The 13,979-nt window shown below is 45.5% G+C and overlaps 1 protein-coding gene across 3 annotated transcripts in view; it reads left to right on the forward strand.

Moving 5' to 3' along the window:
- NLRC5 (NLR family CARD domain containing 5) overlaps nt 1-13,979 on the forward strand; it is a 54,960-nt gene that overhangs the window by 4,924 nt on the left and 36,057 nt on the right. For all 3 annotated transcript variants that reach the window (XM_040571105.1, XM_040571107.1, XM_040571106.1), the window contains exons 2-9: nt 149-339; nt 792-1,092; nt 3,287-3,349; nt 6,279-6,344; nt 8,271-10,026; nt 11,776-11,859; nt 12,190-12,273; nt 12,354-12,437. In XM_040571105.1, coding sequence (XP_040427039.1) covers nt 334-339; nt 792-1,092; nt 3,287-3,349; nt 6,279-6,344; nt 8,271-10,026; nt 11,776-11,859; nt 12,190-12,273; nt 12,354-12,437 — 2,444 coding nt within the window. In that variant the 5' untranslated portion in view covers nt 149-333. The remainder of the gene's footprint in view (nt 1-148; nt 340-791; nt 1,093-3,286; nt 3,350-6,278; nt 6,345-8,270; nt 10,027-11,775; nt 11,860-12,189; nt 12,274-12,353; nt 12,438-13,979) is intronic.

The following is a 13,979-nucleotide window of genomic DNA, read 5'->3' on the forward strand; positions in this document are numbered from 1 at the left end:
ACTGTGGGTTTGGGTTGAGGCTGCAACCCAGAGATGGAAAGCTCCATAGCTGATCTCAGGATCAAAGACAGACTTTCTAGATTAGTGACCTGTGTGATTGCCTGTGCCTTTTCATATCTACAAACTGCCCTGTTGTTATTTCTCCTAGGCATCCCCACCAAGTCAGGCTACTGTGTATAGGCACATGCCATGCAGTGGGGTGATGCTGTGTGCTGAAACCCTGCCACTAGCAGATCACTCCTTTGGCATGGTATGAAGCAGAAACCACCTTTGTATTTGAATATGCTGCTGGACTGCACATAGGACAACTGGAAGGAGGCTGACCACACAGCAATGCAGGTAGGAGAATGTTTATGCATGGCTTTGCTGTTGGAAGGAAGTGGAAGAGGTTGGTCACATCGTCACCACAGCAGAAATGTTGTTTATCCCCACAAAATGAGTAGCAAGAATGACTTCCTGAGCCCTTTGTGCTGGGAGATACCTGGCTCTTAGAGTCAGATCACTGCATCAATACAGGTATCAACAGAGCTTCTCCCTGGCTGCCACCAGAGAGACTGACTCTTGTTATTTGCCCCTGACCCTTGCAGTACCGCATTGTGCAGGCAAACACTGCAGGCCTTGCACCACCTCATGTCTGGGCTAGGATTTGCCACATGACACCATCAGGGTAAGGACCAAGGGGGTAGACAGAGCCAGCAGGGGCCATGCTGGCTGAATAACGGCAGGACTGTGTGGGTGAGCATCTCTTGTTCCCATGCCCATCACTACCCTTTCTGGTTTCATCCCCCTAGCCCCTACTTCAGAATGATGAGCTCAGTCTGGAAGCAGCCGTAGCAAGCATCCGTCCCCAGCTGGTGGAGTTCCTCAGTCACCATCAAGACTGGCTGCTCACGACCTCCCAGCACTTCCTCCCAGGGGCCACACTGAGGGGCTTGGATGGCATCACCGACCACAGAGAAAAAGTCTCAAAGCTCCTTGGCCTGCTGGAGAAAGCTGGCCCTGCCACCTGGAAACAGTTTGCACAGCACCTCTGCATGGAGTGCGACCTCCCCCTGGAGCTGGAGATACTGCTTATGAGTTCTGCAGGAGAAGGTAATGGTGCTCAGGCCAGCTTTCTTTGACTGTCTTCAGACAGAAACAGTACCTTGGCCCCCTGAAGCCACCAGACGAGGCTAGGCAGTGATACTGCCAGTGCCCTTGCTTATGCACTCAGTGCTTCATCAGTGAGAGGTGACAGTCCACTCTGTGCTGCCCAGGCAGCTACAAGCAAGCCCAAGCCACTTGGTGAAAAACTATCTTTCCTTCTGGTTTGCCCTGTCTGTTTTACACCCTAATCTCTGGAATAAGATCTGTCATTCAAAGAATATTTATTGTGAGCAAACAACAGTAGTTCACATTTTCAGATGTGCTTTTTCACCACTGCTACACCTTGATGGTGTTGGTGGGCGCTTTCTCAGCCTAACCTGGAAATGAGTGAGTTGCTTACCCCCCAACACCAGCACCTTGCTTTGAATGCCCCTCTGCCCACTGCAGCATGCCAGCAGTGGATTGGGCTTTTTGCGAAAGGGGTATTAGAGCAAAAGAGAAGTCCTAGAAAATGCGGTTCACTTCATGTATTCACTCTTGCGTGTCCTCATCCTGCTGGGTGCTGGTAGCCAGTTGAAGAGGCTGGCTGTGCTCACTCTTTCAATAACAACCATCCGGATGTGAGTTGGCTTATTGAAGTGTTGCAAGGATCTTGTGCGCATCTTTGGCATGGTGTGTGCGCCCATTTGCAGCCTTGTTCTTCGTTGCTTTGTGCTGATGCTAGAGATAGAAATCAGAATCATGGAACAGCTTGGGTTGGAAGGGACCTTTAAAGACCACCCAGTTCCAACCCCCCTGCCATGGGATGTGATGCCACCCACTAGATCAGGTTGCTCAGGGCCTTGTCTAACCTGGCCTTGAACACCTCCAGGGATGGGGCATCCACAGCTTCTCTGGGCAACCTGTGCCAGTGCCTCACCACCCTCTGAGTGAAGAATTTCCTCCTAACATCTAATCTAAACCTCCCCTCTCTTAGTTTAAAACCATTCTCCCTTGTCCAATCATTACCTGTCCAAGCAATAAGTTGCTCTCCATCTTCTTTATAAGCCCCCCTTTTAGTATTGAAAAGCCACAGTGAGGTTTCCCCAGGGCCTTCTCCAGGCTGAATAGCCCCAGCTCCCTCAGCCCTTCTTCGTAGGAGAGCTGCTCCAGCCCCCTGATCATCTTTGTGGCCCTCCTCTGCACCCGCTCTAACAGCCCCACATCCTTCTTGTGCTGGGGGCTCCAGACCTGGACGCAGGACTCCAGGTGGGGCCTCACAAGGGCAGAGCAGAGGGGGACGATCACCTCCCTCCCCTGCTGCCCACTCCTGTTGATGCAGCCCAAGATGCAGTTGGCCTTCTGGGCTGCAAGCGTGCACTGCTGCCTCACATCGAGCTTTTTGTCCACCAGAACCCCCAGGTCCTTCTCTGCGGGGCTGCTCTCAATGAGTTCTTCTCTCAGCCTGTCCTCCAGTCTGGGATTGCCCCCACCCAGGTGCAGCACCTTGCTCTTGGACTTGTTGAACCGAAATACCAGAGTATTGGCCTGCATTCCCAGTTGGGAAATGCTGGAAATGACAGTGAAAGGAGCTCATGTACAAAGGCTTCCCATCTGATTTTTGGGGAGCCATGCTTCGAGACGTGATTTTGTCTGAACTGGTGGTATGCAGACTCCTGCTTAGTTTGAGCAACATCTCCCTCTGAAGTTTTGTCACTGTATTCTGTGGGGCTGCAGATGCTGAGTGGAGGTTCCTGGCAGCTTGAACCTCCCTCTTGCAATGCACATCTGTGTGCTGCTGTGCAGTGAGGCAGAAAGGGGTCCTTGGCTAGGTTGCCAACTCACTTCGCTGAGGGTTTCATCACAGAAACACCTCCTTTGCAGGACCAGGGATGAGCAGGGCTTCCATTTTTGGCTGCAGTGTGGGTTTAGATCAGCCAAAGATGCTCACACTCCGCATTTGCATGTATCATACAGAAGAGTTGTTTCACACCTCCGTTGAAAACAAAGGTTAACTGTATTTTGGGGCAAACTGTGAGGAGATCAGATGGGGAGCCTGAAACCTGACTGTGTTGCATCAACCTTTATACTGAGTCTTGTTATAAACCACTCTATTTGTTGCAAGCTGCTTGCTGTTTGATTTCATCTGGTCAGCAGCACCCCAGATTTCAAAAGCAGGATGCTGACAATAACTGTTTAATTTCCAATTCAACTCCTTTAGGTAACTTGAGCCAGAAACAAGAAGCACGCATAGATGTGAGTGCCTGGTCTTCTGTGCCAAAAGGTAAGGCTGCAACAAACTACAGCGCTGGCAAGGTGTGGGGAAACCACTGCAACTTCAGGTTTGATTTTTCTTGTTTTGTTGCTTTTCAGATGAACCTCCCCTGTTTCATTTTTTTTCCCTGCGTTTCAGAAAAGCCTTTTTAGCCCTGACTCTGCTAAGGAACCCACTCAGTTTCTCTAGCTGAGGGAATCTCCCTCTCACCTTGCAAAACCCCTACTTTTTGCTCCTGTACTGTGGTTGGCTCAGTGGTAGGTGGAGGAAGTTGGTTTGGCTTTTAAAGAAAGATCAGACAGACTATCTAGAATTGATCCACCAGAAACCATTCTAGGAGTGTGAGTATCCAAGCTTAAAAGAATAGGTAGTAGGAGTTCTAGGGCTTGTTTCAGGGGTGAACTTAGTACTTCTAACTCTTAGCCTTAGTACTTAACCTTCTAACTCTGCAGATAATGAGATGAGGGATTTGTTTTCAAGATCCCTCCTCTTCCCCTAGTGCTTTGCGGTGACATCAATCACTGAATATCAGACAAGCCTTTGGTGCAATGTGAAGATGCTGAAGGTATGGGCCACCATGGAGAGTTGTCCCTGGTTCTTCATTTAACAGCTACTGGAAGAACTGGAGGCTGCTAAATTCTGAGTTGCCATCTCAGTCACCAGTTTTTCAGCCCAGGCCGTCGCCAAGTGAAGAATCTCACAGAAGAGAGACAGAAAGGATGTCATTCTAACATCCAGCTTTCCAAGCGGTAAATGGAGGAGACTGCAGCAAAAAGAATCCAGGTCATCCACCAATTCACATTTACACAGAAAACTGCCATCAGTTTGCTGTGTTCTGAAAAGCGTGTTGGCAGAAAACAAAGCAGCAGGAAATGAAGCCTTGTATTCTGCAGGCTGCAGTGCAGAGAAGCCACTGAGCCATCACCCTGGCAGTGCAGAGAGCGAAGTACAAGCCTTGGGTCCTCTAGAGGTGCTTAACATTGGTGTCAGGGAGTGGGTTTGATGCTGGATTGCCCACTGGTGAAAAATAGGCAATTTGAAGGAAAAGATGCTCTTGGTTTTGCAGGGAGTGCTCCTGTTCCTGCTGTGTGAATTTGGGCACTCACACTCACAGCAGCAGGAGCTTCTTGCAGCGCTGGCTGTGTTTCTTGCTGAGGTTTGCCAGTGTTCTCAGTACCTTATAACTTCGCATCTTGCATTTCCTGCTCCTGGCCAGACAGAGGTAGACTTTTAGCACTGCACTTCCTGAGCAGCGATCGCTTCCTGGCTTGTCCAGCTCTGCTGGCATTACTCATTTTAATCCTTATCTCCCAACCTACCCTTTGCAATTCCAACCATTCATATGGTCACAGAGATGCTATTGCCTCTGCTTTTTATAGGCTGTTGATCTCAGCAGTTGCTGGTGGAATAGAAATCTGAAAACAGTGCTGAAAGGTATTGGGACTAATTAAGAAAAGTAGGATTTATGCCTCTCTCAGCTCTGCACATCCTCTGCATCTGAGAGAGCAACATAAACAATGAGAGAATTAAGAAACAGCCCAGGAAATCTGTGGGCTGTGAGTTCTCCAGAAGTAACTGTTCCCTTGGGATAACAGAGCTGTTTCTGTGCATTCCTGCATTCAAAGCAGATGCATCTCCCGGCCTACGGAAAGACTCACCAGTGAGGTTGGTGTGGTCAGCCTTGGGAAATGCCAGGCAGCTTTTCATGACAGCTCCTTCTCCCAGTGCTCCCTGCTGGTACAGTGCACCATTCCTAAGAGTGTTTAAGGGAAGGTTGGACCTGGTGCTTAGGGTCATGGATTAGTGGGTGACATTGGTAGTAGGGTGATGGTTAGACCAGATGATCTTGAAGGTCTTTTCCAACAACAATGTTTCTATGATCTCTGTCTCAAATCTGCCAGGCTTCTTCCATATGCTCAGAATCACTTCCTCCATGCCCTGTGTAACTTTCCAGTGCTCATGGTGTAAATCTTTAATTAGGCTGTCTGCAGACCTTAATGTTTTATCTACTTCTGTGTCCTACCTTGAATGCAGAATTGAATGCACCTCTTTTTTTCTTCTTTTCTTTTTTTTTTTCATTCCAGCAGCTGTGGTGCCGATAGGGTCACTTCCTAGGATGCTTTTTGACAGGTTGTTATGATACTTCTTAGCTAAGGTTCTGGTGTGGTTTAGCACTTACACATCTCAGCAAATGGGAATTGATCTAAACATCATTTACTAAACCTAACACATCTTGCAAAATATGCCTTTAAAAATGCACAGTTTCCTGTTGAACTGCAAAGTCAAGTTTCCCCAAGCAGCTTGTACCACTGCATCTCCTTATTTCTGATGTCCCAGCTGTTGTTAACTGAGAACGACAAGATTTGGTTATTAACTGCTCTGTGAAGTGCAGTCAACATTCCAGTGTCAGATAAATGTTGAATCTTTGTATATAATCATGTGTTCCTTATGGAGGAGCAAGGCCTTGCTTAAGTTCTCTGCAAAAACACTCAGGTAGGATGAATACGAAAGTAGTAAATCACACTGTGGTAGGCAAGATTGATGTTATCCACTGGGAAAGCCTATATAAACTGAAGTGTTGGAATGAATTGCCTAGAGAGCTCGGGGGCTTCATTACTGAAGGTCAATAAACCAGCCCAGACCCCTACATCACCCCTGAGAGCTGTAGAGTATTCAGGCTTGGACAAGGGGATGGTTTAGCCTCTTGAGGACCAGCCCAAGCTGATTTTCTATAGCTAAATGCATGTCTGCATTTACTTCAACAATTGCAAAAACTGTTTTGTAAGCTCAGCCTGAATTTGCAAATAGTTTTGTCTCTCTGATTTTTCTTTTTTTTTTTTCATCTTCCTGAATGCTTTGCTGGAGTGTCTTGCCCAGTTATAAATAAGTTGACATTGGAAGTGCTGTTTTGACATGTTTCTGACTCTTCATGTTTTAGGGTTTGCTTGCCGCCGACGTAGCAGCAGCTCTATCAGTGATAAGGATGCTAAACAGAAACGCCTGGGTATGTAGATATTCCAGAAGTAGAACAATGGTGTGGTTCCCTCCAGGGAAGAACCTGTTTAACTTCTTTGCAAAAGCACTCAAAAAATCAACTTCCTGCATTGAGGGAAACTTTTGTTTAGTGTCTGCATAAACTCAATGCAACAGGCTATAAGATGTATGGACAGTGGGACCTAGAAACAAGAAAAGCAAGAAACATCCATGTCCATTTCAGAGATGTATTAAATCTACCTGATTTAATCTAAATAAATCTACCTGAAGGGATCTTTATTATTATTATTTTTAATCCAAATCAGGAGACATAGTTTAATTTAAATACAATTTAAATTCCATGGTTTGTCTAGCATGTTAAAAATGTGTATGGTTTCAGCTCACCCTAAAATAGAGAATTAACTGAATGGATGAGTGATGACAAGATCAAGTCAGAGTAATTTCAGGAAAGGCTGGGTGGTCTGAGCAGGCCTTGGGGCTGTATGATCTGGTGTCTACATCCTTTCCTTCCATCATCCTTCCATCCTTTCCTTCATCATCTGCCCCTTTTCACCCTTTTCTACCTCTGCTGTTAGCCTTTCACACCCCAGGTCCAGGTGTCTGGTAGGGGAACACCAGGAGCATGGCAAAGCTAGCAGCTGATAGCAGGAACCTTTGTTGTAAATGTCCTGGTCAGCCCTCATAGCCTGTTTTTGACCAAAAGCTTTCTTGTAGGAAATTCTCAATGAGAAGGTGCTCACAGGAAAGCAACAGATCTTATCTGTCCAAAAAACTCAGCAGTGAAAGTCTTTTTTTCAGAAGGTGCTGAACACCCTTAATTATCACCACTGCCCCTTCTAACGAAGAGATGCTGATACCATTGTTGTCACAGATTCCCACTGCTACCAGCTAGCTAGCCTTTGAAGCCACACGTGGGTCCTGGCAGCCGGCCTGTCCAAGCAGAATGCAATATTGTCTGTTCATAAAGTTTGTCCATGTTGGCAGGATATTGTCAGTGAACATCCTGCCTCGTACGTGCTTGGTCAGTACACTACATGTGGTTCTGTTTAACACACAGAAGTTCTGAGCCTTCTCATGTAGCATGGGTGGCTCCTCAGGGTGACTTTCCCAGCTTCCTTGGTGCTTGTAGGGACCCACAGGTTCCGAGAGTATAGAGGCTGCTCTAACTATCTGGTGTTATCCTTGCGCCACCTGCAGCCCAGGGGACCTCAGCTGGTGCTCAGCTGCGAGCATCCCTCTCATTCTCACACTGGACATGAGGGAAGCCCGGTACCAGGCTTATCTCAAGTAGAGGGAGAAAAAGCTGCTACTTAGGAGAACAGCAGCACATGTTTGTGTGTGCATACAAGCACAGCTGGTTGCTTGTGCTGAATGGGGACTGCTGGTTCATTATTGCTTGACTGCCTGGCTGGAGGTGCTGATGTGCTTTTGCAGCATCATTTAAGCGCATGTATGTTGGAAATGAAGTGGCCTTGGAAGTAGGTCTCAGTAGAGAGGCAGGGGAATGAAGAGAGATCCTGTTACAGAATCATAAAAACACAACCTCAAAGCACAGGAAGTGTCTGTTCAGACATGCAGAAAGTTGAGCAAGTATGGCACAAGGCCAGCATGGGCAAACAGAGGGCTGGTGAACAGGGGATTATATGCATAAACATCAATAACTAATTCTCATCTTAGAGAGATAAATAAGACTGTTTATATGAAGCTATTTCATCTTGTTCCTGAATTTTCTCCCCCCTTCATCAGCCCCTGTGCAAAAATAGGCAAAACTACGTGTTATTTTTATGCTTTCAAAATTTGTCATCTCTACCTCTAGCTCTGTGGAGCAGCCTCTGATCAGAGCAGTGTTTCTCTGTAAGTGGCAATATTTTTGATCTGTCACAGCTCAGAACTAACTAACTTTTTCACCCTCAATTCACTCTGTCTTCTCTCTCAGATTCAGCTGAAAATTATCGGCATCTTCTCATTGATACAGTCCGTCAGAGGTACGGAAGCAGGAGAGCAGCAGGAGCAGCAGCACAGGAACAAATGCAGCCACTGGCTTTCAACCAAGCCTTTGTCAATCTTGTTATTCGACAGAGCAAAGCCTCCCGATTAAAAGAGAGAACAGATAAACCCAGAGAGGATCTGCCCAGTGCCCCTGAACCAGAAGAATGTGTGGATACAGCCATGAGAGTGTCAGATCTGTTTGGTAGTGTGGTCCGATCGGGTACAACTAAGTTGATCTTTTTGTTTGGTAAACCAGGTACAGGCAAGACCATGCTAATGCACAGGATTTGTCAGAAATGGGCAGAAGGTGTCTTACATCAGTTTCTCTTCACATTCCTTTTTGAGTTTCGTCAGCTGAATTTATTAAAAAGAAAATTGACTCTGAAGGAGCTTTTGTTTGACTTGTTTCTTCAGCCAGAAGAGAGCCCCGATGTAGTGTTCCAGCACCTCTTGGAAAATGCCCAGCATACACTGATCATCTTTGATGGGCTGGATGAGTTCACAGGTAGCATGGACATGTCATCCACTTCTAAGGGAGGCCCGACACTTCCCTCTCATATGTCCATATCTGAGCTCTTTGCAGACCTTTGTCATGGGAAGCTCCTTCCAGGTTGCACAGTGTTGGTTACCAGCCGACCTAAGAGACTACCAGACTTCTTATTAAACACGGTAGATGTGCTAGCAGAAGTTTGGGGATTTGATCACAAGAAGGTTGAAGAATATGTCAGCCACTATTTTCATCATCATTCATTCAAAGAACAAGCCATTGCTCACCTGAAGAACAACACTAAGCTCCTCAGCATGTGTCTGATCCCTGCTCTGTGTTATGTTGTCTGCATCTGTTTGGAGTATTTGCTTCTTAAACATCAGATGAGTGTAGAGCTTCCTCAGACTATGACACAGTTTTATATAAAAATGCTTCTCATCTTCATAAACAAACAGCAGGGAGAGCATGCAGTTGATGAGGAAACTCAGCTGAACTGTAACAAGAAGGCCATTTTGGGTCTCTGTGATCTTGCACTGAAAGGCCTGGAGGATAAGAAGCTTGTATTTTATGTCAGTGATATTCCAGAACACGTGAAAGAATTTGCTTCCTTGCATGGTCTGCTGACTGTCTTTGAGGTGAAGACGAGTGGCACTCACCCAGAGGCTGGTTATGCCTTTGTGCACTTGAGCTTGCAGGAGTTTTTTGCCGCACTGTGTCTCATGATAAACAAGAGGGTGGACAAGAGCTACCTGAAGAAGAAATTCTCTTTGAAGTCAAAGTGGACTTTAAAGAACGAAGCAAAGACCGAGTTCATAGAGAGTTTTCACATCTTCCTCTCAGGCCTGTCATCCAAAGAGTGTAGGACATTTCTCATGTTGCTAGCTGAACAAAATGAAGCTTGGGTGCAGGATAAGCAAGATGCAATCCTGCAGTCTCTCAAGAAACTGGCAGCCACTCATCTGACAGGGCCCAAAGTCATTGAGCTCTGCCATTGCACGTTTGAAACTCAAGACCTCAAATTAGCCCAGCACATTGGGAGCCTACTGAATTTCAAGTACGAGTTTAAAAACTTCAGACTGACACCTCTCGACATGTCGGCTCTGGTTTTCGTCATAAACTCGGGCCAGGATTTGACTCATTTGGATTTTGCAGGATGCCTCATGGACGCTGGCTGTTTGGAGGTTCTGGCCAGCTGTAAAAACGTGGAACATTTGAGGTAAATGTACTGCATGCCTATGTGTTGGTAGGTGGAAAGGCTGAGGGGCTGGAAGGGCAAGCCTAGTGCTTATGTTTTAAAAGGGAGGGAAAGAAGATGTGAGAAGTTCTGATCTGAACAGCATAACTTTGATACTGAAGCAACTTAGTAAATAATGTATTTATGAGTGATGGGAGGATATTGAGGTGATAAATCCGTTACGGCTGTGTTTTGTTTCTTTCTTTGTTTTTGACTAAACCATACAAAGAACAGGGTAGTTAGCCTAATAGATAAGGGAGAAAATTATAGGTATTTCCTGATGTTAGAAAGGTAGAATGAAACTTGAAAGCAAATGAGAAAATTGTGACCTAAGTGAAATCATAGAATCATAGGATCAAGTCACCAGAAACCAGATGAACAGATCACAACTGCGTTCTGAGGTGCTCTCTCTCTATGTCAGTGCTCTGCTGTAATGCTGGAGGGACTTTCCAAGCACGATCTCTTGCCATAGTGTTGTGGGAAGGGTCTCTTTCCATATTTCTATGAATAACTCAGAGGAATGTATCTGGAGTTTACTCATGGGGAGCAGCCAGGGTGCGCACTCCTGATGAGCTGTGGGAAGGCTCTAAGGAGCACATCTGGCTGCAAGGAAGTTTGCCTGATGAGAGCAGCAAGAATCACTGGCAGGGTATCGCATCCGGGCTGTGGGAAACGGCTGCAGGGAATGGCATTGTCTGCTCCCAAGCAGAAGAGCATAAACAGATGTGAAAACTGATATTTTTGTATATTAATATTATTGTAAAAATGGCAGTAATTGTTTTCTGCCTCCAGTAAGGAGAATAGGAATACTCTTTAATTTACTGTTATGAAAGCTGTCTGATGGTACATCCCAACTCTAAATCGCTGACACAGGCCACAGGGCAGTGCGCAGAATCTCCTGCTTTCACAGAGCAGATTAGGCAGGCTTCTGAGCTTGGTTGGGCTGTTACCTTGCATTAGGAGAAAGGAACGCGGTTTTGGGCGGGTTCTTCCACAGCTCATAAACTCTCAAGCCTGTGCCTGTTTACGGTTACAGTCCGCTTGATGCGAGTGCTCTGAGTGCTGTGTCCTGGAAGGGCAGGCAAAGGGCAGCAACCCCCAAGCATTTCAGCTGCATGTTGCTTGTCTAAGCTTACCTGTTTATCTGTTTAATTTTTCTTATATATATAAGAAATATATATATATATATATATAATTTTTCTTATATATACTTCTATAAAAGAGGTACTTTTCCTTCAGACTTTCTTTTATATTCTGGAAAACTCTGGCTACTTTGCTACCCAAACTTACAGCATCTGTACTGAAGTCAACCCTCTTGTAACTCAGGAACTCTTTGCTCAGGAGCTTTTTTTAGATACTCTCAGTTTGCATGAGCTTGGTTTGTCCCCATGTGACCATAAGCAGAACTTGGCCTTGTCCCATGAATAGGTCTCCAGGATTCTTACTCTGTTGGGACATGCAATTGTGCTTTTTCTTGTTGTCTGTGGCAACAGCTACACATAATGCCACTGTACCAAAAGGCCTTCTCTCCTTTAGGTACTTTCAGTTGATGTACAAGTTTCATGTTGTTGTTGTTTTTTTTTGTTTTATTTTTCAAACATGCTGCAAGAAAGAGCATAACACAACAATGGTTATAAAATAAATTCAACACATATAGTTTAACCTGCTTTGTGGGCTAGCTGATTTTATTCTTTGTTGTGTTTACATTTTTCCCTTTTCTTTTTGTTTTAGCTTTCGGAGTAGAAGATTTGGTGATGACTTTGCTGCTGCTCTTTCAAAGAGCTTACGAGAAATGGGGAGCCTGAAGAAACTAGAGTAAGTCTTTGCTTGTAAGGTTAGAGCCTCCCCTACTGTGTTTCTGGCTGGCAGGTTAATCACTCAAAGATGATCATGCAGAGCCATGCAGAACAGCACAGACATGCGTAGCTCTTGTTTTATACTGCCACCTAATACCAAGAGGAAGATTGCATTGCCCTGGTTAAAGAGCAGCAGGAAGTTGGTTGTAGGTGGTAGAGTCAGGCTGCATCTGCTCTGTGTTGGTGTGCTAAAAGTGCAGCACAGGCACACAGTTGAGACAGGCTTGCCACGCACTGCACAGATGCTAGTCTTCCCTCTTCTTGATTTGAACAATTCTTTCTTTTTCAGGTTGACAGGCGGGAATATCACAGCTGAGGGGCTGACTAACTTGGTCCAGGCTTCCTCACAGTGCCTTCAGCTCGAGGAAATAAAGTGAGTTTCTTGTGACAATGTGGCTCAAATCAGTTGCTCATTCCCTGGGGCCTGCGGTATTAATGAGAATCTGTGTGCAGCTTGCAGGACAATCGGATACGGGATCTAGAGGTAAAGAGGGTGTTGGACCTGTTTTCCAGAATGGAAAAGCTAAAGAAAATAGAGTAAGTAAAAATGCATTTAACCTATTAAAAAATGGTAGCCACTATGAAGCCAAGCATAGCATCAGAGAGAGTTTAAGTCCTCATCAGAGTGGAGCTGCTGGATGTCTTTGTAAGGGTTGATACTTGCTCGTAGAGGTGTTACTGGAAGACATGGAGGACAGTAATCTGTCCTCCACAAAAGGGCACAAATATTTTAATGCAGGTAGGGCTATGCTGGAGGTCTGGCTTGGAATGGGATAGACTCAGCTTTCACAGCCAGTTCTTACCCATCTATTTTAAAATAACGTCTAGTGAGTCCTGGCACCACTGACACATCTCCAAAAATTACAAGCCATGTTCAACTTGATGCCTGGCATGACTTTTTCCTCTTCTCCCTCCCCACCTCTCTTCCCCTTGATTAGGCTTAGATGGAGATTTCTCAGCTCTGTGTAAGAGAGAACAGCTCCATCCTTGTCTTCCTAAGCTTTTGTTTAGCTGTCTTGTCCCATGTGGAGGCCCCACTTAACCTCTTGTAAGATCATAGTGCTGAACGAGAGGGACTGACCGACAGAGACCAGCATCTTTTCAGGTGGAGATAACCAGCCTGGTTTGCAAAAGGATTTTAAGCCTTTGAGAAACTAGTAGGCACTGTTTAAACAGCAGAAGGGGGAGCAGAGCAGAGCTTGTGGGAGTGTTGGAGTGTCAGTATAGTTTACATTACAGTAGAGGGGTAGCCACAAAGCTGTGCTCCCCCGTAGGGAGGCAGAGCCTGGCCAATGCATGGCACTGCCTGCCCACTCAGCCTTTAGAGGTCCTCCAATGTGCTTGTAGGTGAACTCAAGCAGTTACTGCTGGGGAGGGAGAAAAGGGTGAATGCACCTGCTCCTCTGCTTTCCTGGGCATGCTGGATGACTGCTTCTGGGAAGTGTCAGCATGTCCCCAGTGAAGCAATTTATGATATAGAAAAGTTAGAAAGCCAGTGCAATTTGTAAGTCACATTCCCTCACACGTTTATGTTACACACAGACAGTGTTATTGTTACGGATGATTCCTTTGAGGTCCATAGGAATGGTGCTCTGTGGTCCTGAGAACATGTAGAGGATCTGTAGAAGCAAGACCTTGTGTTTCATGTTTAGTGAGTTGCAACAAGTAATGAAAGAGCATAAATGTACAATTAAAGAATACATCCTCAGAAGTTGCTAGTATTGTGGTTTCAGGGATGTTTTATGTCTGAAGGTTTAGACCATGCTATAATATGCCCAACATAAATTGATTTATTTGTTATAAAAGGATTTAATTGTACTGTGGGCCAGTTGTGTAGTCATACAGTTACGAAGTACAACCCCTACATTTTGGACCAAAGATAGTTAATGGTTCTTCTATTGCACGTAGCAGAAGGGTCTCTGATGCTAAATTCATGGGAGCTATAGCTTGCGGAGAAAAATGACGTGATTATGCTTTTGTTGGGTCAAAATGCAAAATTCTAAAGTTTTGGAGAAACCCCATAAGTAAAAGAATGTGTACTTCGGGGTATTTGGGGTGTGCGGCAGAGAGCATTTGTGT

Source organism: Cygnus olor, chromosome 12 (genome assembly GCF_009769625.2).
Source record: "Cygnus olor isolate bCygOlo1 chromosome 12, bCygOlo1.pri.v2, whole genome shotgun sequence".
Taxonomy (NCBI): domain Eukaryota; kingdom Metazoa; phylum Chordata; class Aves; order Anseriformes; family Anatidae; genus Cygnus; species Cygnus olor.